The sequence below is a fragment of the Entelurus aequoreus genome, linkage group LG02, assembly GCF_033978785.1.
Source record: "Entelurus aequoreus isolate RoL-2023_Sb linkage group LG02, RoL_Eaeq_v1.1, whole genome shotgun sequence".
Lineage (NCBI taxonomy): Eukaryota > Metazoa > Chordata > Actinopteri > Syngnathiformes > Syngnathidae > Entelurus > Entelurus aequoreus.
This window is the reverse complement of record NC_084732.1, coordinates 10,042,624-10,066,895: the sequence shown is the minus strand read 5'-3', so window position 1 is coordinate 10,066,895 and position 24,272 is coordinate 10,042,624. Positions and strand designations below refer to the sequence as shown.

The 24,272-nt window shown below is 42.2% G+C and overlaps 1 protein-coding gene across 1 annotated transcript in view; it reads left to right on the top strand.

The window, feature by feature from the left end:
• LOC133630056 (CUB and sushi domain-containing protein 1-like) overlaps positions 1–24,272 on the top strand; it is a 426,532-nt gene that overhangs the window by 390,540 nt on the left and 11,720 nt on the right. Inside the window, exons 55-66 of the mRNA XM_062021303.1 lie at positions 1,665–1,838; positions 1,911–1,977; positions 2,221–2,327; positions 2,910–2,983; positions 3,282–3,393; positions 3,476–3,655; positions 5,648–5,710; positions 6,769–6,930; positions 15,370–15,482; positions 16,926–17,013; positions 18,475–18,601; positions 20,396–20,458. Of these exons, the coding sequence (XP_061877287.1) occupies positions 1,665–1,838; positions 1,911–1,977; positions 2,221–2,327; positions 2,910–2,983; positions 3,282–3,393; positions 3,476–3,655; positions 5,648–5,710; positions 6,769–6,930; positions 15,370–15,482; positions 16,926–17,013; positions 18,475–18,601; positions 20,396–20,458 (1,330 nt within the window). The remainder of the gene's footprint in view (positions 1–1,664; positions 1,839–1,910; positions 1,978–2,220; positions 2,328–2,909; positions 2,984–3,281; positions 3,394–3,475; positions 3,656–5,647; positions 5,711–6,768; positions 6,931–15,369; positions 15,483–16,925; positions 17,014–18,474; positions 18,602–20,395; positions 20,459–24,272) is intronic.

Genomic DNA, 24,272 nt, shown 5'->3' with positions numbered 1-24,272 from the left:
CATATTATAGGTAGTGGGCTGTTTTGAGGAGTTTTTGTTGAAAGTATCCGTAGTAGCAATATTAATAATGTTACGTTTATTATGCATAGTGCACTTTAAATAATTTCGACCATATCTAGGAATTGATATGACAGGAATTTTTAGATTGTTTGCCACCTCAGTAAAATGCATGTCCACCTCTGACGCAGAAAAAACATTATGTGAGTTGTATATTATTCTAGAAGAATTGCTATGTGTGCAGGGATTATCCAGCCTGGCGCTGGCTAGTTCTAGCTTAACAGACTCCTTATTAGCGCTTCTTTGTGGATTAGCATTTAGCTTTTTCGTTAGCCCCGCTAACAACAACGCATTTAGCTTTGTTGTTAGCCCCGCCCGACACCCCCGCTTCTGCTTCCGAGCGCACCGCTTACGTCTCTTTCGCTGACAGTCTCCGCTGGAAGTCGACGCCGCTGCTTCAAAGGCCACTGCTGGATGTAGCTCGCGAAGAATTCCCAAGCTAGCGAGCAGGTCCATCGTACACGCATCTATCAGCCCAAAATGGCCCGATCTCTCCACATCCAGAATCGTAAGTCGGTCGTAAGTGATCACGGAGTGAACACGCTGTGAGCCAGCCATGAAATTGACTGAATTGAGGGGTATTTTTGCCCTCACTTCCAGGAGCGCTCGCACGAAGCCGCTGCTCTGAAGCGCAGCCATCTTGGATTTTATCTATTATTACGCCCCAAAAATGTATTTATTTTACTCGTTCAATTTAAACTCTTTATATTTGTAATTTTGTTTGACTTTCTCTTCTGTTGTTACCGAATAACATTATTTTAGTTTTACTGAGATTCAAAGATAGTCAAAACATCTCTTTATTTATAGTTTTTTTCTGTTATTATTTGTATTAGCCTGAACATCAGCATTTATCTTGTAGAGCAAATTTCTTTGGTTTCTCCTTCCAGCTGTCTCTCCGCCAGACACACCATCAGCAGCTTATCCATATTTTCATGGATACATGTCCGTCATTCAGATAATATTTTAAGATACTTGGCTGGTGGTAGACTTATTCTGCTACAGAGTAGTGCTGACTGGCAGTGATGTGCTTGTTTTCGATGATTTCTTTCATTAATTCAATTCCCATGTTTGGGAAAACAAAGCTATGTCGATCTCTAGCTATAAGCTAAAGCTAGCAAGTAAACCGGTTGTTCATTAGCATTCGCTACTCCAACTAATGGCGGGGATGCGTGTAACTCCCAATTTTTGATTGCAACCTAAAGCATGACAATTAGTTAAGTTAAGGATCTCTTAAATTGAGGTACCACTGTAATAATTATAATAATCAAAACTCAATGTGTACCTGAAGACCTTTCATATCCATGTTTTTACTTACATGACTTTTACTCGTTTAACTTTTTACTTGGACATGTCGAGGGTGTACCCCACCTTCCGCCCGACTGTAGCTGAGATAGGCTCCAGCACCCCCCGCGACCCCGAAAGGGATAAGCGGCAGAAAATGGATGGATGGATGATTCCAGGATTTAATTTCATAGGCAGTACTTTCTTTTTCAATAGCAGTGAGTTAATGGAATATAAACAAAAGTATTTCATTCCATTCTGGCTACCCCTAAGTAATGGTGATGTAATCCCTGGTGATAATGTGGTGCATGCGTTTGTGTTTTTAGTGATCCTGTGTGGGCCACCTCCTCAAGTGCAACACGGAGAAGTGCAAGGAACAGACCATTCATGGGGATCAAGTATTAGCTACAGTTGTTTCCATGGTTACCATTTGTCAATGCCAGCTGTGTTGGCATGTGAGGGGAATGGAACATGGACGGGAGATGTCCCACAGTGTCTGCGTAAGTTTCCCATTTGCAACACTGCACATAATTCTTTATCTGTGCCTAACTTGATATATTTGGTGTTTCTAGCGGTCCTTTGCGGTGATCCAGGCTCTCCTGGAGGCGGATTCAGAGAAGGGAGCATCTTTACTTACCGGTCAGTGGTAAACAATATTGATATCTTACTATAACCTTTTTTTTGTTCATTACTCTTGGTGGGTTTTTCATTAGGAGTAAAAGAAAGAGGCTGTAGACACTGGAAGATGTTGCAGCTATTGTCAATAGAGGCCCTTAAGTTCAGAAGCAGGATAGGACACTTAAAGTGATGTAGGAGAGGGTGTATGATGTCTTTTGTGATTGCTAATCACAGGTTTATGTTGTGGGGTAATTTCCTCCATAGGTCAGAGGTCAGATTCTACTGCCAGACCCCCTACTTGTTGGTCGGCTCCGCCTCCAGAGAGTGTCAGGCTGATGGGATGTGGAGTGGCCAACAACCAGCTTGTATAGGTAAAAAGCACACAGTGACAAGAATACACAAAATGTGTTTAGCACGATTGCTGCTATTAAAATACATTTCTGTTTGATATGAAATAAAAACTCTCCATTCTCTAATCCCTGAAGTGTGTAAATATATATATTTTTTCAATAGTTTGGTAATTACTTTCATCAATAAGTTATGATTGTTATGCAACATCCAATTATTAGTGAACAAGTTTGTGGCACTTTTTAAAAGCACTAGTAGTCCTCTGTGTAGCGAAAGCTAAAGATGTTATCGCACCACCGTAATGTTCTGATGTCACTATTGGATTCCTTTGAAGATTTTATCTTGGAAACAGTCGCTTCCTTTTCATGTTAAGGCATTAGGTCTATTTTAAACACGTTTATCACCCTACAAAATGGAAAAAAATGTAGTGTAACGAGGGCACAGCAGCCTCATTGCTGTTTAAGCTTTTAAGCCAATCTCAGCTAGAAAATATTATCAAATATCTGTGTGTGTGTGTGATGGTGTGTGCGTGTGTGTGTGTGTGTGTGTGTGTGTGTGTGTGTGTGTGTGTGTGTGTGTGTGTGTGTGTGTGTGTGTGTGTGTAGATCCGGCATTTAACAGCTGTCGTGACCCAGGAACGCCAGCATATGGTATCCCGGTCCAGGCTCAGGGACTTCAGGTCAGTCACCAAAATGATTCCCGGGCGCGGCGCCGCTGCTCCCCACTGCTCCCCAAGGGGATGGGTCAAATGTAGAGGACAAATTTCACCACACCTAGTGTGTGTGTGACAATCATTGGTACTTTACTTTAATTTAATATAAGAGTCAATGAAACAACACATTGATAGTATTATTCTTTTTTTGATCCTCTTCTGTTTTGTTTAGAAATGTATTCAGCTTTGTGTTTGTAGGTTATGTTCTTGAAGGTTGTGGTTGCTGATTACGATGATTTGTCCAATTTGACTTTGTCCAATTTAGGTTGGAAGTAAACTGTCTTTTAAGTGCCGCAAAAACTACCACATTCTTGGTTCCACCACAAGGACGTGTTTAGAAAATCTCACTTGGAGTGGAACACAGCCTGAATGTATTGGTGAGAGAGTTTTATTACTCCCAACTCCTGTGTCTGTTTATTTGTTGTATTTCGATTCCTGACCTTCTCATCCATCACTCAGCTCATTCGTGCCGTCAGCCCGAGACCCCCAGTAACGTGGATGTCCGCTCAATGGACCTGCCGACTTTGGGCTATACGCTAATCTACACGTGTCAAGACGGGTTCTATCTGGCTGGTGGATCGGAACACAGAACATGTAAAAGTGATGGGAAATGGTCAGGCAAACCACCACTGTGTAAAGGTATTCAAATCTAGTCTTCTACTCGAGCAGTTCTAGTCAACTGGCGGCTCGGGGCCAAATCTGGCCCGGGAGTGACATTATTTCGGCCCCCGAGCTCAGTGCTCCTGTTCTATAGAGGAACTTGGAACACTGTAAACACATCAGAATGTCCTTGCATTGACATTTTAACCGTGCTAGCAAACACAGAACACTGAGGTCCAAACTTGTGATTTACACAACTGAGGCAGTTATACATTTTTTTGTAATGTGATTTATGTAACTAAGGTGTTGTTGCAGATTATTTACTTCAGATGCAGTCAGTAGTCATTTGTTCAACCTCTATAGTTATACGAGTGGTGTTCCTCAGGGTTTCTTTTTAGTTCCCTTATCTGTCCATGCAGCTAGTTAATTGTACTTGATAAGACATCCAACATCCAGATGTGTATATTTAGAAATTAGCAGGTCTTTTAAAATAATTTCAACTTGCAATTCTTAAATTAAGCATCCTCGGGATGTTGCAGAATCTTCAAACAAGATTTTCTACATGGGGAAAACCAAAATATTTAAATAGTTAAAGTCAGTGACTAAACAATGTAAATAGCTTTTAAAACTAGGAAATTTTCTAGAAATAACATTTTAACGCTTGGCAAGTGGCATAAAATGTGCTGTGTGAGAGGCTCATATATTTGCAGCAAATTCTAAAAACTCTGGAGTGCTGTGATGATCTTTGACTTGCTTTTTGGCAGGATGTCCTTAAAACAGCAAAGCACTCTCTGTAACTCCGAACCAAATGTCCACTGTAGAGGACGCTGTTTCTCTGGAATATACAAAATGATACTAATAGTGAGAGAAAAGTCCGGACCCCTCGTCCTTATCGTTTCAGAAATGTGGCTCCGAAAGCAATTTAGTTGAATATATCTGTACTTGACTTATTATCATGATGATGATCGTCATTCCAACCTGAGCATTTCAGCTACAAAATGATCTCTATAATCATGCTGACCCAAGATCAGATATTTTAATGGTTTCAGGGTACAGTGCCTATATTGTTATTATTCAGAGTTGTCACGAAAATACACTTCTTAAAAATCATGTTCCTTTCAAAAAACACATCAAAGTGTAGGTCAGCAAGTTTGCTATCTTTTTAAAGAAGCAGAAAAAAAAAGCTTCTGGCTTTCCGACAAGAATCTCTCTGAAAGATATCAGCTTGATTTAAGCAGAATACAACAACTGATTAAAGCATTAAAGCGCATGCACTTGTTAACCTTTTGAGATTTACATAGATCAGAGCAATGTCCTGTATTCTAGTCTTCACTTGCTCTCAACTATGGAGCTGTGAGTATGTCTATTATGCAAGCTTATCTTTTGTATAAAGGATAAAAGATAAAGCCACCACTTACAGTAAGTGGGCCTTTCCAAGACCATTTAACACAGCAGTCGTACTATTAGGTTACATGACACAAGAATAAAATGGTAAAATGGTAAATGGGTTGTACTTGTATAGCGCTTTACTACCTTTTTTAAGGAACTCGAAGCGCTTTGACACTATTTCCACATTCACCCATTCACACACACATTCACACACTGATGGCGGGAGCTGCCATGCAAGGCACTAACCAGGACCCATCAGGAGCAAGGGCGAAGTGTCTTGCTCACGGACACAACGGACGTGACTAGGATGGTAGAAGGTGGGGATTGAACCTATAACTCTCAGATTGCTGGCACGGCCACTCTCCCAACTTCGCCACGCCGTCCCCATAAATCAACTAATCTACCGGTAAACCCCATTATGTCTGTTTTTGCCTGAACAAAATCATGTCTACTGTGTTGCTTTACACAAAAAGGTGTTGTATTATACTCCTCATTCATATCTGTCAGGAGAACTCCCTTCAGGACAAATGTCCCTACAAATTGACAACTCAATCATTTACAAACATAATTTCTCTTCTCTTGACACAAATGCAATGGCTTTCACCACTGAATCAACTAAAACTAACTATGTTTACATTCTAGTTGGCGTTAAAGTCAATCCCAAAGGCAGAGGAGACTCAGACATCCAGAAGAACAAAATTCGAGGTATGACCAACTGACACAACATACAATGTAACTTACATGTTTGTTTTTTTGTTTGTTTATTTTCTATTTGCTTAAGTTACTGTGTTCAATAGTATTCACAAAGGTTGACACAAGAGAAGAAGAGGTGCAGAATGTAGTGGCTGGCGGTGATTTAAAAATAAGTTGAAAACCTGAAGGTGCAACAGTATGCAATGCGTTTTGAAGTCAGGGTTTTGTGATCAATATATGCATTAGAGGGAGAGGAGACAGCACCGTAGAATAACGAATCGTGTTGTTTACTGAAGATACCTGAATGCAACTCTAAGCACATTTGAATTAGGAAGGTTTCTAATTAATGGATGGGATCCAGGCAGCACGCTTTAAGTGAATATACAGTACTTCTCGCTATATTTGACAAGAGGATATTTAGAAATGTCCCACAGATGCTGTGGAACACAACGCCTTGGTTTATTGTGAATTAAATATATATGTTACATTAGGGAATGGTTTGCTATTGCATCGACCTTGCACCTTCAGTGGACTGCTCATTTTTCCTCAAGGAAATAATATTCAGCTCTCTCTTGTTGGCCACCTGCATAATCTAATGAGATCCAATACAAAGTATGTATAAAAATGATTGTAAAAGATAATAATGCAACAACATGATAATTAATTACTGTATAAATGGTAAATGGGTTAGTTATACTTGTATAGCGCTTTTCTACCTTCAAGGTACTCAAAGCGCTTTGACACTATTTCCACATTCACGCACACATTCACACACTGATGGCTGGAGCTGCCAATTCAAGGCCCTAACCACAACCCATCAGGAGCAAGGGTGAAGTGTCTTGCTCAAGGACACAACGGACGGGACTAGGTTGGTAGATGGTGGGGATTGAACCAGGAACCCTCAAGTTGCTGGCACAGCCACTTTCCCAAATGCGCCACGCCGTCCCCAAAATATCTCGTACTGACTTGCTTGCTTTATAATGAACATCAAATATATATTATTGGGTTCAGCCGCATGCATTAGAAGAGGAAGAAAACTAATAGTGGTCTTGTTTCTTCTTCCCATGCAGTTCCAGTGGACGTGTTCTCTCACAACTCGGAATGGCGAGGTTTCTACGAGTATCTGGGCAAGAGACAGGCCACCACATTTACAGTGACAGGCTTCAATGTGACTAGTGGAAGGGTTAACATCACTTTACTAGAAACCAGTGGAGTGTCCATCAGACTATCAGGTAATGCAAAGTCCTTAACATGTCATACTGTATATTGACAATTATTACCAGGAGGTTATGTAATCGTTACAGTTAGTTAGTTAGTTAGTTAGTTAGTTAGTTAGTTAGTTAGTTAGTTAGTTAACATCACAACTCAAAATGTAAAGTTGGTATTTTCATTACATTTTTATGAATGTCCAAGATGGAATTAGGAACAAGTAAATACATTTTGGATATTGTACGTTATCGTATGTTTACGTTACAAGCTTCAACTTCTGTGTGTGTACTCTTGTGGACCCGCTTCCACCCACTGGAACAAAGATAGTCGATGACTGACAAGAGACTTTGCCCGTTTCTTTCATTCCACTACAGATAGCTCAAAAAGTTAAATGCAGATTCTGATTCAACTTTTAGGAAATGTCAGAAATGAAATAAAGGAACAAGTCGTTATATTCCGCTGATCCAGAGCCTTTTTACTATGTTATCTTACGTTTACGATAAGAGCTTCAACGTCTGTGTGTGTATGCTTGTGACCCCGCCTCCACCCACAAGGACAAATAGAGTGGATAACTGACAAGAGGCTTCACTCTGTTTCTTGCATTCCGCTATAGATAGCTCAAAAAGTTAAGGACACATTTTAATTAAACTTTTAGGAAATGTCAGAAATAGGATTGTAGAGGTCGTTCCCTACCCGTTCCCCGGATATCACGTCAGGAGTCAGTTGTGCCGTTTCACCAAGCCTTTAATCACCATGTGATTCAATGTATTATTTACAGTACAATCTTTTCAGATCTCTGTCTCTCCAGTTTCTCCCACACCTCTCCTCCGCTGGCCGCTCACTGTTAAAGACAACAGATGATTAGATTAACACGTACCACCTGCGAAATCTAATCACCTGCCAGCTGCGTCTCGCCGTCCCGCACATGCCCCGCCCCTAGTCGATGGTGCTCCGCCCTCAACACAATTGACTGAGCCGGTGACCTTTTGCTCCTGCAGTGCGCTAATCACAACCTCCTCCCACATACCTCCACCGCCAGACCTATTCCCCCCCCCCCCCCCCCCCCCCGCCTGAGAGCGGGAGAGGAAGTCCACCACGGCCATCTGCGCCCCCGGCCTATGGATCACTCTGAAATTGTAGGGTTGCAAAGCGAGATACCACCGGGTGATCCGCGCGTTGGCATCTTTCATGCGGTGGAGTCACTGGAGGGGCTTGTGGTCCGAGCAGAGGCTGAACGGGCGTCCCAGCAGATAGTACCGGAGGGCACCGACCGGCCACTGGATGGCGAGGCACTCCCTCTCCACCGTGCTGTATCTGGCCTCCCTTTCCGATAACTTTCTGCTGATGTACAGGACCGGGTGGTCGGTTCTCCCCCGCTGCTGGGATAAAACGGATCCCAGTCTTCTGCCCGACGCGTCCGCCTGCAAACAAAATGGGATAGAAAAATCAGGCATGTGCAGTACCGGCTCCTCGCAAAGTGCTTTCCTCACCTTCTCGAATGCCTGCTGGCACTGGCCCATCCACTGGACCGGATCTGGAGCACCTTTTCGGGTGAGGTCAGTTAGTAGGCTGGTCAGGTCCGCAAACCGGGGGATGAACCTCCGGTAGTAGCCTACCAACCCTAAAAACTGCCTCACCTCCTTTTTTGTCTTCGGGGTCGGGCAGGCCGCAACTGCTGCGGTTTTATCTACCTGAGGCCGCACCTGATTTTCCCCCAAGTGGTACCCCAGATACTGTACCTCCCTCCGGCCAACCGCGCACTTCGCCGGGTTGGCGGTGAGCCCCGCCCACCTCAGGGAATCGAGCACCGCCCCCACGCTCTGCACATGCTCCGCCCAGCTGTTCCCCTGGATGATGACATCAACCAGATAGGCGGCAGCATATGCAGCGTGGGGCCGCAGTACCCGGTCCATGAGTCTCTGAAATGTGGCAAGCGCACCGAACAAGCTGAACGGAAGGGTCACAAATTGGTATAAACCTTCCGGAGTGGAGAATGCCGTTTTTTCCTTAGACTCTGGAGACAAGGGAATCTGCCAGTAGTCCTTAGTCAAATCCAGTGTCGTGAAAAAACGAGCAGTGCCCAACCGGTCCAGGAGCTCGTCGACCCGGGGCATTGGATAGGCGTCAAAACGGGACACATCATTTACCTTGCGGTAGTCCACACAGAACCGCACAGACCCATCTTTCTTCCCTACCAGAACTATGGGGCTGCAACACGCACTGTGTGACTTTTCTATCACTCCCAATTCCAGCATGGCTTTTAATTCTTCCCGAACTACTTTGCGCTTGTGTTCGGGCAGCCTATAGGGCCGAGACCTCACCGTCACGCCTGGGCTGGTCTCTATGTGATGCTGGGTGAGAGTCGTGCGGCCTGGTAGGGGGGAGAACACGTCAGCAAAAGGCTGCTGCAATTTGGCCACGTCTGCTTTCTGTGACGGCGTCAGATGATTATCACAGAGGAGAGGAAAGGGCCGGGGGGGAGGGTGGAACCTCCGGCCCCAGCTCCTCGCTCTCCGCTATCGCCGTCACCATGGAGACAGGCTCCTCTTCCCTCCAACCTTTTAGTAGGTGGAGGTGGTATATTTGGGTTGCCCCGCCCCGGTCAGACCGCCTGACCTCGTAATCCACGTCACCTACTCGTCGTGTGACCACAAAGGGTCCCTGCCACTTGGCGAGTGATTTGGAAGTGGATGTTGGGAGTAATACAAGTACCGGTGAAAATTGTCTGAGTTGCGTCCCCTTATACAGGCGCTGCTGACGTTCTTGGGCTTGGAGCAAATTCTCACGTGACAAGTGCCCCAATGTGTGGAGTTTTGCTCTCAAGACCATGACATACTGAATTTCGTTTTTACTGGGGCTTGGACCTTCCTCCCAGCTTTCTTTAACTAGGTCCAGTACCCCCCGCGGCTTCCTGACGAACAACAGTTCAAATGGAGAAAATCCTGTTGAGGCCTGAGGAACCTCCCGCACTGCAAATAACAGGGGATCCAACCATTTATGACAATTTGGTTTGTCCACGTGTACGAACTTCCGGATCATGGATTTCAAGGTTCTATTCATCCGCTCTACCAGCCCATCTGTCTGCGGGTGGTAAACGCTGGTCCGAATAGATTTGATCCCCAATAATTCGTACAGCTCCTTTAACGTGTGTGACATTAAGGACGTGCCCTGGTCAGTTAGAATATCTTTCGGGATTCCAACTCGGGAGATAACTTGAAACAGTGCCTGCGCGACACTCTTTGCAGAGATGGAGCGCAGTGGTACTGCTTCGGGATAGCGTGTTGCATAATCCACCAGGACTAGCGCAAAGCGATATCCCTGGGTGCTCGGGTAAATGGTCCGACGAGGTCAATGCCAATTCGCTCAAACGGGACCACTATGAGTGGTAATGGCCGCAAAGGTGCCCTAGGGGTGGCCGCGGGGTTGACTAGTTGACAGTCCGGGCAGGCCGCGCACCAGTGGCGCGCGTCTGCCCGAATGCCTGTCCTATAGAACCGGACCATTATCTGATTGAGTGTTTAATCATAACCCATGTGACCGGCCATCAGGTTAAAATGTGCCTCCTGGAAAATCATTTACAGACGGCTTTTTTGGCACCAACAAGTGGGTGATTCCTCCCCTGTGTGTCACGACTCATTCTGTATAATCTGTCCCTAATCAATGCGAAGTGAGGGAAATCCTGCGCTATCCCCGGGCGAACCCGCTGCCCATCAATTGAAATCAGTTGGTCCCAGGTCGCACGCAGAGTGTCATCTCGAGACTGCTCGAGTGAAAAATCATCCATGGGGCGCCATTGGGGAACCGGGGAAACCTCTTGCGAAGCCCCCGCTGGCTCCCCTTTCCCCTCCCCCCCGGCAGCGTCGGATAATCTTGCGTCGCCGATGAGAACAGCGCGGATATTCCCTTTTCCTACCGGTCGTGAACGCACCCCTGCGCACTGCTTTATTAACCCGTTAAATCCCGACCAATTTGTTCCCAAGATTAAGGGGTGCGCCAGGCGCGAACTTACAGCCACCTTAACGCTATGTTTTTCTTCTTTGAAAAAAAATTCCACCGGCACGATAGGGTACTCGTGATTATCCCCATGCACACATTTAACCCCCACCCGTGTAACCTTTCTCAACGCCCCAGGTCGAACCAGGTCTTGGTGAATCATGGACTGCTCACAGCTCGAATCCACCATCGCCCGGTGTATACTCCCTTGTATCCTTACCGGTACATAGTATGTCTCTCCTGGCCCGGGGAAGGGTGCCGGAGGGTAGCCAACCCGGATCACCTGCCCCACTTCCATCGCTGGACACTCCCGCTGCAGGTGTCCTAGCCGCCCACACCTCCAGCACACCTTCCCCGGCATTCGAGGTGCCGTTTGCGGGGGAAACGCAGTGTCCGCAGCGGCCTGGCCCTGAGGAGGAGAAAGCAGACTCGGGTTGTGTCGTGGTCGTGACAACGGCTGGGCTCCTTCGGCTGGCAGCGCCCACATCCTGCACGGCGCCAGGACTGGCTGCTCCGCTCCTCCTGCAGCCTTCTCCTCCTTCCCCTTCTCCCGGTGTACGGCCAGATGGTCCTCCGCCAAGGCTTGCCTCAAAGAACTGTTCCAGGATGATCTGCTCGATCACCTCCTCTATTCCTCCGGGTTGCAGCATTCTTGTCGCCGCGTCTCTTAACTGTTGGCCCAGGGCAAAGGGCCGCTCCTCCTGTCTGAGTCTCATGGCCCGGAACCGGCGTCTGTGGTCCTCTTTGGACCCTCCTGTCCGGTCCAACACCGCCCTCCTCATGTCCCGGTAGCTCACCCGGGACGCTGGTGGCAGGCTGAGCGCCGCTCGCTGCGCCTCTCCCGCCAGCAACGGTAGCACCCGCACCGCCCACTCTTCCTCCGGCCATGCACATGCCTTCGCTGTCGCCTCAAACATGTCCATGAAACTTTGAGCGTCTTCTGTCTCTGCCATCCTGTGCATGCCCACCGTCGTCAATGTCGGCCTCGATGCTGGGGTTGTTCCCGCTCCGGACCTTTCCGTGAGCGCTCGTAGGTTCTGGTACTGCTGTGCAATTTGTCCCTGCATCGCCTCATTCTGCTGGTGGTTTGCGGTCGACACCTCTGCTAGGAGCTGTCCCAACGCCTCTATGGGGCTTGGTGACGACATCGCATCCTTTCTTCTTTTTTTTTATTTTAATTTTTTTTTATGTTGGGCGCCAGATGTAGTGGTCGTTCCCTACCCGTTCCCCGGATATCACGTCAGGAGTCAGTTTCACCGAGCCTTTAATCACCATGTGATTCAATGTATTATTTACAGTACAATCTTTTCAGATCTCTGTCTCTCCAGTTTCTCCCACACCTCTCCTCCGCTGGCCGCTCACTGTTAAAGACAACAGATGATTAAATTAACACGTACCACCTGTGAAATCTAATCACCTGCCAGCCGCGTCTCGCCATCCCGCACATGCCCCGCCCCTAGTCGATGGTGCTGCGCCCTCAACACCATTGACTGAGGCATTGACCTTTTGCTCCTGCAGTGCGCTAATCACAACCTCCTCCCACAAGGATAAAGGGACGTGATCTGGATCTTTGTGAAAATGTAATCACTTACATTTTCGGGGAGATCCAGATCACCGTCTGGATTCAGGTCGTTTTGTTACTATTGGAAAGCAGGGCCTGGCAGAGGTCTGGGAATTCAAGTGCTTTCTCTATTTTTTATTTTTTGTGTAAGTGACAAAGATCTTCACATTTATGTATTGTTATTGTGTCATATGTAAGTGTATACTTGAAAATAAATACCCAAAACATTTCCAAGAAACAAAAATGTTAAAGGTTTAAAGAAAACGTATGCAGACACAAAACTGAATGGACATATTACACTGGCAAATAGCCAATAGAAATTGTTGTGTAACGCCTTGTAAGAGTTGAACTCGTACAGAAATGACATCACTTTGTATAAATGGAGGATGTACGTTAAATCCAGCATGAAGAAAATGAAGGGGAATTTAAGGCGTTAATACCAGATTTAGGAGATTGCCCATTGATTCACACTTATTAGCCACACTGCGATGAAGCTGGTGCGATGTGATGCTTGATAGAATAGATAGATGCCTTGATTACAAAAATGTAAGAGCGTTCACAGTTGGCAAAACACAAACAATATGGCTTTGCGTGAGACCTGCTTGTTAATGTGCTAAATTATATGATATTCAGGGCCACTGAAGGAATCCATAAAATCTCTGACAGGTTTTGTGCCTCTGCAAGTAAGCACACATTATCTCTTCGATTTGTTTCCCCTGTGATCACTGCTTTTAAACAGTGTCAACTTCATAACAATAGTGCCCAGTACCATAGAAAAAGTATTCCTTGTATAGTTGAAAGGAGCATGATTTATTCATCAATGGCTCCCACTAACAATGTGGATCAAATTCAAACTATACACATGAAAATTCCCATTAGAATGAGATTTGTGATTCTCCCACAATTACTTGGAATGTCCTTGGAAAATCACCTACATAATTTTGTAAACAAATGCCTGCCGTACTGATGAATAATTTGATTAGTCCAGTTTAAATGCAATATTTTGATGGTTTTTTTTGCTTAAATTCCTACTATATTTTTGTGAGAACACATTGCTACCATTATTTGTAGTAAATTAATCACACGCTCATAATGCAGAAACAAATACGTCAGGTGCTTGGGTGCAATATAAGCATTTCAAATGTCAACATTTCTCCTTTGCTCTGTTTGTCAGTCAACTTGTGTTTCTCTTCCTGGTTGACAACCAGGAAGGGAGCCATTGAACCCCTCATTCAAATCAGTGTGCTCCATTTCACAACTGCCATTAGTTTGATTTGCTCCCAGTATCCCTGTTTTATATGCACATAAAAAATATGCACCACGGCAGTTTGCATGGACCAAATGTGCTATTGCTTTTAAGTGACAGAAAGTAGCAAAGCACTATTCTTTGTCTTGATATAGTCACCTAATTATTATTATTTTTTCAATACAGTGGTACCTCGGTTTTCAAATGCCCTGGTTTTAGGCGGAAATGTTTACCAAAAATAATTCTGTTTAAGTAGGATTAAACGGACATTGGTGTCTCAGTCTCTGGGATTTTTATATTGGATGCAGCTTCAAAATAACCCACCATAGAGTCAAATAAAGTTGTAGTATATAGTAATCAAAGTCGAGGAGAGCTTTAGAGTCCATGTTTCCAGAGATTCAGTGAAGATAAGCACTTTATCGTCATTGCACCTAAAAAGTCCAACAGAATTACATTTTCAGCACAGACCCGTTCAGCCCAGACCCAGCAGGCCCCTACCAAGACGGGCATCCGGAAGGGGTGGCCGGTGGAAGCCAGGGGCTCCAGACATGCAGCCCGGCTGCAGTAGCCTGAGGCGCCGACTACTGCCGGACAAGCAGGCCCTGAGAGCGGCCCCCCCAAAAAAACATATATATATATATACTGTATACATTTATATATATTTCTACATACATACATACATCCATACATACACATATACATACACACACATGTATATAACAGTAATAATTACATACATACACACACACACACATATCTAAACAAACAAATCCATACACATGACGGTGGGGCAGCGATCCAGCCTTGTAACCCACTGTCCACCGAGAACCAGCCGATCACTACACCCGCCCAGACACAGGTCCAGCCGCGCCCCCCACCACCGTCCGCAGAGGATGGCACAACACTGGGCGTGAAGCACGGCACGGAAGAGCGCGAGGGCAGGCCCGGGCCGACACCAGACAAACCAATTTACACGACAACAAACAATAACGAAGCAAGTTCGCCATCCCACAGCGCGAGGTCGGAACAGACAGGCACGGACCACGCCCAACAGGAAGCAAAACCCGAGCGACGCTAAACAAACCGGAAGTGAAGACAACTGACCACCCAATCCACATCCGTTAAAAAAGATAAATAAATAAAATACAATTTTAGAAAATTAAAAACCTTACACCCACAGCGAGGTCTCTGCATGGGAATGACAGGCCACCAGACCGCAGTCCCCAGACCGCAGTCCCCAGAGCCTGCGCCGGCCGAGGAGGCAATGAGGGGCACGCCACACCCCCGAACCCCAACTCACCGGCCTGGAGTCAATCTGCAGGCACGGCGAACAGAGTTCAACTCCCCGGGTGTTCTTGAAGTCCAGCCAAACAATCGTAATATGGTGCTTGATGGCTGTCCTCTGTAGTTTTGTAGAGAACACAGCTGTCACGCATGCGTGTGATTGCATAAGGTAATTAGTTGATGTAAACAAAGTCATGTGAGCACACAATTTGGTCTGAGCATTCTTGGATATAACACGAATGCCAGCACTTTGATAACGACAGTAAGAAACACAGTGGTCGAACAGAGGTGTGGCGTTTGTGGGCCGCCTGCACCACCCATATCTCCTTTCTCATCCTTTCTCGTCTTTAATAAAGCCTCTATGTCTATCCTCCAAAGGTACCTACAAGTCTGAGGAGAACCAGCTTCTTCTGAAGGTCTACCAGGTCAAGGGGCCCACAGAGCATTACTACAGCAAGTTCAAAAATGACAACTGGGCAATGGATGGATATGTAAGAAAGACTCCTAGACTCCTTCTCCACATATTAGAACTAAACTTAACTATAATGTCGCTTGCATCAGGTCATCACGAAGAACATTAAAATTCCAGATAGTCCCTCCGTCTGTCACATTATGCAAACTAGTTACCATGGCATACAATGAAATATAATTATCTTTTCAAATGGGGATTTATGTGGTTTACTAAAAAGCTTTTGTCATCATCTTTTTGAAAGCATGTAATTTTATGAAAGTATAGACTAGAGAATGCCAAAAGAACAAAAAGTATTATATAAATATACATTGTTTTAAAATTCACACTTGATGAAATAGGTTATCAAAAGGCATTCACACTTTCCTTTGATTGATTTAATATGATACCCAGCAACGTATTTATGGCATTCATCCAGAATATGCTTAATATCATCAGTGTCACATTTAAATTGACTTTTTACAATTTAGAATATTATTTTTTTTGCCATAGGACAACTAAAAGACAGCTTTATTACTCACCCTTGGCTTAGTGAATAAAACTTTATTAAAGTTGCCAGTTCATGATATTTCATTTTGACACATTGCACCTTACCCATACTACCAGCTGGACAGAAACAAATACCATTCTTATAATATGGCTACAACCCTACAATGCAATGTAAGTTATAGATTTACATTCTGCTATAATTATTTTTACGAAACATTATACTTTAAATCAGTGTTTCTTAACAGTAGGCCCATTATTGAGCCGTGAGCGCCCTCTCGAGGGCCCCTCAAAAATATGTGTTTTTCAGCTGTGGTCCATATGGGCCGCAGCGGTACTCAGTTGTAATACACTTTACCACCAATACAATATTAAACAAACAGAAGTAGTTTGGAGCTAAGGTCTACTAAGCGCAACATCCATCCATCCATCCATCCATTTTCTACCGCTTGTCCCTTTTGGGGTTGCGGGGGGTGCTGGAGCATTATTATTACTAATTTAGTTTATTTAATTTAGCGCTACATAATTGCATGTATATTATTTTTTAACAGTTATTTATGAGCCCCTTGAGTATATTTGGTTCATACTTATTTTTCTACTCAGCCTGCCTTAAGCCTAAGTTTTTTGTGTTAAATAAATAATAATCTTTGTGATTAACATATGGTTTCATATCATTTGACAGTTATAAATTGTAAGTAGGTTGGATCTAATTATTGAATTCGATTTAAAGCAAGAGTAAGATTAAGAGTAAGATTAGTACTATTTCAGTGTGAATATTTGAGTGGGGCTTGGGCCCCTCTGAAGTGGAAAAGTTAGGCCTCGAGGTTAAAAAGATTAAAATAACTACAACAAACTGTTATACTCCAGAATTTCTCTCTCATTGCCTCCACCTAATGAATAAACAGCCTTTTGTATGTATATTTTATGTTTTGCACAGCTCTTACTTGTAATCACACCATACGTGGTGTTCTCTCTTTAGGTGACTGCAGAATCGGACCAGAAAACATTTGTCTACCAAGGGCATATTCACAGTAAAGACTTTGGCAAGTTCCATCTGACAAGACAAGGTAAGTCTGCACTTACCCAAAGAGGCCGCGAATGATGAAAGTATTTGTTGAATTTGATTTTGTGTACCGTAAAATTAATTTAGTACATGTTGGATTCCAACATGATAGCATTCATCTCATAGATGCTTCAAAATGGTGCATCATTTAAAAGGGAAATAAATGGTATTAAATGGTAAGTTATAACCAATAAATAAGACACTAGGGTTGTATCGATACCGGTACCAAAATGTATTTCGATACTTTTCGATACTTTTCTAAATAGAGGGGACCACGAAAAATGGCTTTATTGACTTTATTTTAACAAAAAATCTGATGTTACATTAAATTTGTTTCTTATTGCAATTTTGTCCTTAACTACAATAGTGAACATACAAGACAACTTGTATTTTAGTAGTAAGTAAGCAAACAAAGGCTCCTAATTTAGCTGCTGACATATGCAGTAACATTTTGTTTAAATTATGAGGGACAAGTGGTAGAAAATGAATTAGTAATCTACTTGTTCATTTACTGTTGATATCTGCTTGCTTTCTCTTTTAACATGTTCTATCTACACTTCTGTTAAAATGTAACAATCACTTATTCTTCTGTTGTTAGGATGCTTTACATTAGTTTTGGATGTGACCACAAATTTGGGTATTGATCCGATACCAAGTAGTTACAGTATCATACAATGGTCATAATTTAAGTCCTCATGTGTCCAGGGACGTATTTCCTGAGTTTATAAGTACCGGTATAATATACATTAAAAAAATTTAAATAACGATTTTGTGATGCTAAAAAAATATTGATGTAATCATAGTAGTATCAACTAGATACGCTCCTGTACTTGGTATCATTACAGTGGATGTCAGGTGTAGATCCACCCATGGCGTTTGTTTACATTGTGACGCCGGTGAGGTACGGTATGTGGTGAAGCATGTTTAGCTATTCCTCGTCCTCCAGGGATGATACATGTAAGAAACTTACATGGAGGTGAGGATTGATTTAGAAGTGGTTAAAACACTGCAGACCGCAGCTGGATGTTAGCCGCTAGCTAGCTAGCCATTTCTTAAAGCACCTCTTTCTGAGGGCGTTACAGTGTTATAGCTTTACCTTTATCGGCAGTTTTTAAGCCAAAATGCGTCCATTCTCCCTTTTCTGTCTACAAACTGTGTCTGCTTGTAAGTACTCCGTGATTGTGCGTTGCCGAACATGCTCCTCCTCTCGTAAAACCAGCAATGTCACGACGTGACGACAATGCGCCGTCACGCCCGGGTGCAAGAGGGGGCGTGGGGACCGGTACTTTTTAGAGGCGGTATACTACCGAATATGATTCATTACTATCGCGGTACTATACTAGTACCGGTATACCGTACAACCCTATAAGATACGAATCATAAGTTTGCTTGTCTGTATTTGCAAAAAAGTATTCTCATAAAAGTGTTGAGCTCTGTTTGAGTTTATTTCTGTCTGTGATGTCAGGCCCCGTAGCCACGGCGATAGACACATCCAATCCCTATACAAACAGCAGCTCGGTCGCAGCAGCCATCTTGGTTCCTTTCTTCGCCCTCATCCTGTCTGGATTCGCCTTCTACCTCTATAAGCACAGGTAGGCCACGGATGCATGACAGCTGAGAATGGAACGCTGCATCTTCAAATTGTGTTCTTATTTAATCCAAAACTGAATCAATCATTATAAAGCAATACAAATATAAAGTTAACGTCTCAAATTTTACCAGTGTAAGGCAATAATGGCATGGTAAAGGTAAACATTTGAAATGCATCATTGTTACAATGACTAATACATGTCTCCTCAGTGCACTCCTAGTCCCTAAATTGTTTTGTCTAATTCCATAAGTAATTGTATGTGCTGCAGGAAACTATCTTATTTTCTGCCTTATTTCAACACACGTCTGCTTGCCGTTCTCCTCAGACTGGTAATTAATTATTGCATGTCTACATCTTTGTTCATGCTGCGGAGAGATACTGTAGAGCGAGGGGATATAACGGCTCTCTCTCCATATGCAGTGGATGCAAAAGTAATTCATGAAAAGAAGGAAATCGAAATATATCACACACATTAATTTAAGGTATTTTGTTAAAAAAAATTATGAACAAATGTTGATTGATTCGTATCTAAAAGCAAAAAACAGAATAATGTATCCCACTGCTATTTAAAGGCAAATGTGTGTAATCGTTTCTTCTTTTTTTTAGGAACAGTTAAAAAAAGTGATTTTAAGCAATCTATAACAGTATACAAAACACACTTCAAGGAACATTAAAACAAGCATAATTCATAGTTAAACAATTTTGAGAATTTTGCATTCAGGGATGCCCCAGCACAACACACGTAGTGCGTCGGGCCCCGCCTTCTGTGGGGAGCATCATTTTGCGTGAAGAAGCGCATGTAAAATCTCAATTGATGAATGACAGGGCACTTCCTATGACATTTTACCACAAACCTATTTCTACCTTGTTCCAGCACACGAATATGGCAAATTTCCCTTAGGTTATACTGGCTCCCGTGGCGCACAACATGCATCCTTATTTATAAGGCAGAGATACGGGGTTCAAATTCAGGTTGGAGTTGTTTTAGGAAGGGTTGATGTTAGATTTTTTTTTTCCAATTCACTTCAAATAAAAGGTACTTGGAGCAATAATGTATATATAATAATAGTGCAGCTATACTAAAAATTTAACCAAAGATAAAGTGTCAACAAAATAATGATGTGTCAATATGTTTTGCACCAAAAAAATAAACCATTGAACAATTTGTTTCCAACAAATACATCCTAGGAAAAAACATGCATCAAATTTAATTCAAGTTAGATCTAAAAAGTATAAAAAATGTTTCACATAAATACAAATCAGTGAAAACATTTTGTAATGGAGGGCTTCCAAATAAAATTCTGCCTAGGGCGGCAAAAAATATTGGCACTCACCAACATGGACTTGGTCACTAAGACAAATTGATGACTATTGTTTCTTGTCCCTGTCCCAGTTTTTACTGGTCTTCAAAACAAAGTGAATGGCGGAGGTGTGGTTCAAAGCAGAAGTACATGCTTTTATAGGACAATGGACAATAGTTTAAATGTTTGTTTTCTCCAGACAAAGTCAAAAATTATCTTTATAAACAATTTATAGCTTTGCCGGTCACAACCTGAGGTACACCTGCCCATGATCCGATCAATACAGTGCTGCATAAGAAAAGCTATTTTTATCACGTCAGTGATATTATTCAACATTTTAACAACATTTATAAGTCAGAAAAGATTAAAATGATCCAAGCCCCCCTTTAGCAAGGTGTACGACCGTCAACAAACCACTGACTATACTATGACATTACTGCGTTAAGAGAGTGTGTGGAAGTGTACATTATGTTAAAGCTGATGGTTGTGTGCAGGACATTGTCTGCTGACACAGATGACAATGAACGACCAAAAGATACCTGGGGGCCTGGCGGCAGGTAAGACTGACGCCTGTCATTCACCTGGTTTCCAGCGGCAACCAGACCGCCGCCCGCCGCCACATCTTCCGTCAGTGTTGCCATTGCTTGCTTGCAGTTTGCAACAATTTTTTTCATGCTTGAAAGTACGGCTGCACGATGAAGGGAAATAGCTGAGTTGAAAGAGAATCAAACTAACAAAGGTAAAGGCAAAGGTAAAGCTTAAAACCTACTAAAGGTGAAAAAAAGAAAAAAAAAGATCTGATTCTACCAAAGATGTGCAGCCCTACTGTATCTAAACGGCTATCATTTGAGGCTATCGTGAATTGTATTTTGTATTTGACTTCATTGTCATCTCTCTGTCTATCAAGAAGCCTCGTTAAAGTCAATTCAAGAGTCTTGTTATGCTATTTTTATGGCAGTCTAAGCAACAATCAGACATTTTATTTTCACATGTAGGGTCCAATTAGCAACAGCATTTGGCTTCGGCAGTTACTAAACTTAGATTTGTATCCATAAGTTATTTTAAAAGAGTCAATTGCTGGACTACAAACAGCTGCACTGGTAGTTTTGATACTTACTGGCTTCCTGAGTGTCAACAACGCTTACGGCATTAGTACTGTAATATTACTAGATAATTAGTAGAGATGTAATAGTATTGTAAATACTGTGGTATTGCGGTTTCAAAATCTTTACAATAATTCTGTGACGTGTGAAAATATCTAACACAAATTTGATGAGTGTATTTTTTTAAATTTTTTTTTTAGCCTTCATTTTATAAGAACAAGAATAGACTGTCAAGTTTCAGATGAAAGTTCTCTTATTCTGGCCATTCTGAGCGTTTAATTGACCCCACAAATGTGATGCTCCAGAAACTCAATCTGCTCAAAGGAAGGTCAGTTTTGTAACTTCTGTAACGAGCTAAACAGTTTTCAGATGTGTGAACATGATTGCACAAGGGTTTTCTAATCATCAATTAGCCTTCTGAGCCAATGAGCAAACACATTGTACCATTAGAACACTGGAGTGATAGTTTCTGGAAATGGGCCTCTATACACCTATGTAGATATTGCACCAAAAACCAGATATTTGCAGCTAGAATAGTCATTTACCACATTAGCAATGTATAGAGTGTATTTCTTTAAAGTTAAGACTAGTTTAAAATTATCTTCATTGAAAAGTACAGTGCTTTTCCTTCAAAAATAAGGACATTTCAATGTGACCCCAAACTTTTGAACGGTAGTGTATACATATATACAGTATATATATATATATATATATATATATATATATATATATATATATATATATATATATATATATATATATATATATATATATATATATATATATATATATATATATTCAATTACAGTAAGTTTGTTTATCCTGAACATTCCTGCCACTTCATTTTACACACAATGACATTTTTGTATTTTTTATTTTTTTGGACACATACCGCAATAATATAGTACCGTGGCCTTAATACTGTGATAAAATCGTACCATGACATTTTCTTACTGTTGCATCCCTAATAAATAGTACAGAGAAATACAGTATTCCCTCCTGTACTGTATCTAGTGCAGTTTTGGTTAGCTTGACATGTTTTTATTTTGCTTTCTCGGAAGGACGTCTAATCATTGAATTGTAGTCTTTTTGTGTTCTTATTGTCAGAGGGGTGAATTAATTATTGATAAAACAATGGAGAACCATTACACTTTTTTGCTTTGGTCCACTGCCATAATTTGAGTATGGAATACAGTAAAAACAGTAAAACTATAGGACACAATTTACTCCAATGGACCTTATAGTCATTCAGTGGGCATTTTCAATTGAAATGCTGATTTTTGGTCCTTGTCCTATGATTGCATCAGATTGAAGCTTGGCAAATTGGTAATTGCGAGATTACATGCAAGTATTCTCATGAACCCAGCTGCCTCACAAGTGCCTATGGCCTTGTGTCTCCACAGCTTGCCGCTTCATGCCTGTTTGCATGCAAAGACAATCTCTCATAAAGCCAAACCAAGAGAAACAATATCCTGGTATAACAGTACAGTGTTTTATCTTTGCATTTTACTGCAAAGTGTTTTTAATGAAAGCCAAGAGTGAGAGTCTGTCTGCTGCAGTTTGTCCTGCTTTGGCCTATATGTCTGTGCAGACCCTATAATACTGTCAAAGCAATTACATGTGCGGTTTTTCATCCTGGCAATAAAATTAAAGTATTGCACACTGAGCCACAAACAGAAGCTAATGCAGTGACTTGAACTACTGCCATGCAGGGGAGTCTTTGTTGTGTGCTTGTGTACAGTAATCAGTTTAGGCCATAAGGTAAGCATTGTTGCTCACTGGGGTTGGATTTTAACAGTGTGTGCGCACATATAGAGTATACACCCACTTAATGAGGTCACAGTCAAAATTGAGCCACAGAATACCATAGTTCCACAGAGCTGTAGGAAAGTTATTAGTTATTAGTGAAGGATCATAGGTCGTGATTATCCATAATCGACAACAAAGACAATAGTCAGTTGTCTGTCCACATACTTTCACTTTGTTTCTTGCAGTCCTCCTTCCATAATGACATGATTTTAATGATTTGTTAGAAGTCAAACTATTTGAGGATTATAGAAACAGTCATGCATGTTCACACATGACGAGCAGATGGGTACTTGGCAGCTATAAACCACTGAGGCAAGAAGTTTGTAGACTTTAACATGACACCTCCTCCCCATCAGGCTCTCCACCATGATACATAACTTTTAATAAAATATCTAATAAATTCTATGCATCCTTGAATTCTCTTGGTACTGGTACTTTTGCAGTCAAATGTCAACCATCACTTACTGTATACCACCAATATACTATACAGTATGAGAGGGTTTGTTGAGTTAAAGTCTTCAAAATGACTATCCGCCAAAGGTAAAAGGTAAGATTTTAGCATTTACTAATTGGCTCAACTGGAATTTTTTCCCAGTCCCTTTATACGCTTGGTCAGTTCCTGTCAAAATGCCATTGCACATTGACTTCACATACGCAGTGGAACCTCTAAGATTGAATAAAATCACATTTTATAATTCCATTTCAGCCTTCCAAAGACATGCAATGGGGATAGGTTAATAGGCAACCCTAAATTGGCCCTAGTGTGTGAATGTGAATGTGAATGTTTTCATTCTATGTTGGCCCTGCTATGAGGTAGCGACTTGTCCAGGGTGTATCCCGCCTTCCGTCCAAGTGCAGTGGGAATAGGCTTCAGCCCCACCGCAACCCCGAAAGGGACAAGCGGTTGGAAATGGACAGATGGATGGATAATGTAAACAAACGATACTGTTGCAGCTACTGTAATTTTTAAGATTATTTTAAATATATGGGACAAACGGTAGAAAATGGATGGATGGATATTACAAGTGTCCTTATTTACTAAAGTTGAGTGAGCTCTGAATTGGAAACTTTAAAATAGGATAGACTTTCATATTTCCCACAATGGGGAACTTATGTGATTGCGGTGTAGATTTTTACATACAGTAACACAAGTAAAACATAATGAAAAACTACAAATGATTAATATGTAATAGATATTGCACACTATTGCTTGCACTATGTATAGATGAAAAATAAAACAAAAACCCAGTACTAGCAGGTATTGATTCATGTTTAATTAAGCGGTACAATATTTTGATACCTTTTTTGCCCTTGACGTTACGCCCTAATATAAGACGCTCAAACGTAAAGTAAAGGTCCACTTTTCAAAAATGCACTAGCTCGATGCTCATCGGCTTTGCCATATAGATGCTACTGATTAACATTAGTGATTTTACATGGCAATTGTAACGCCTCCTAA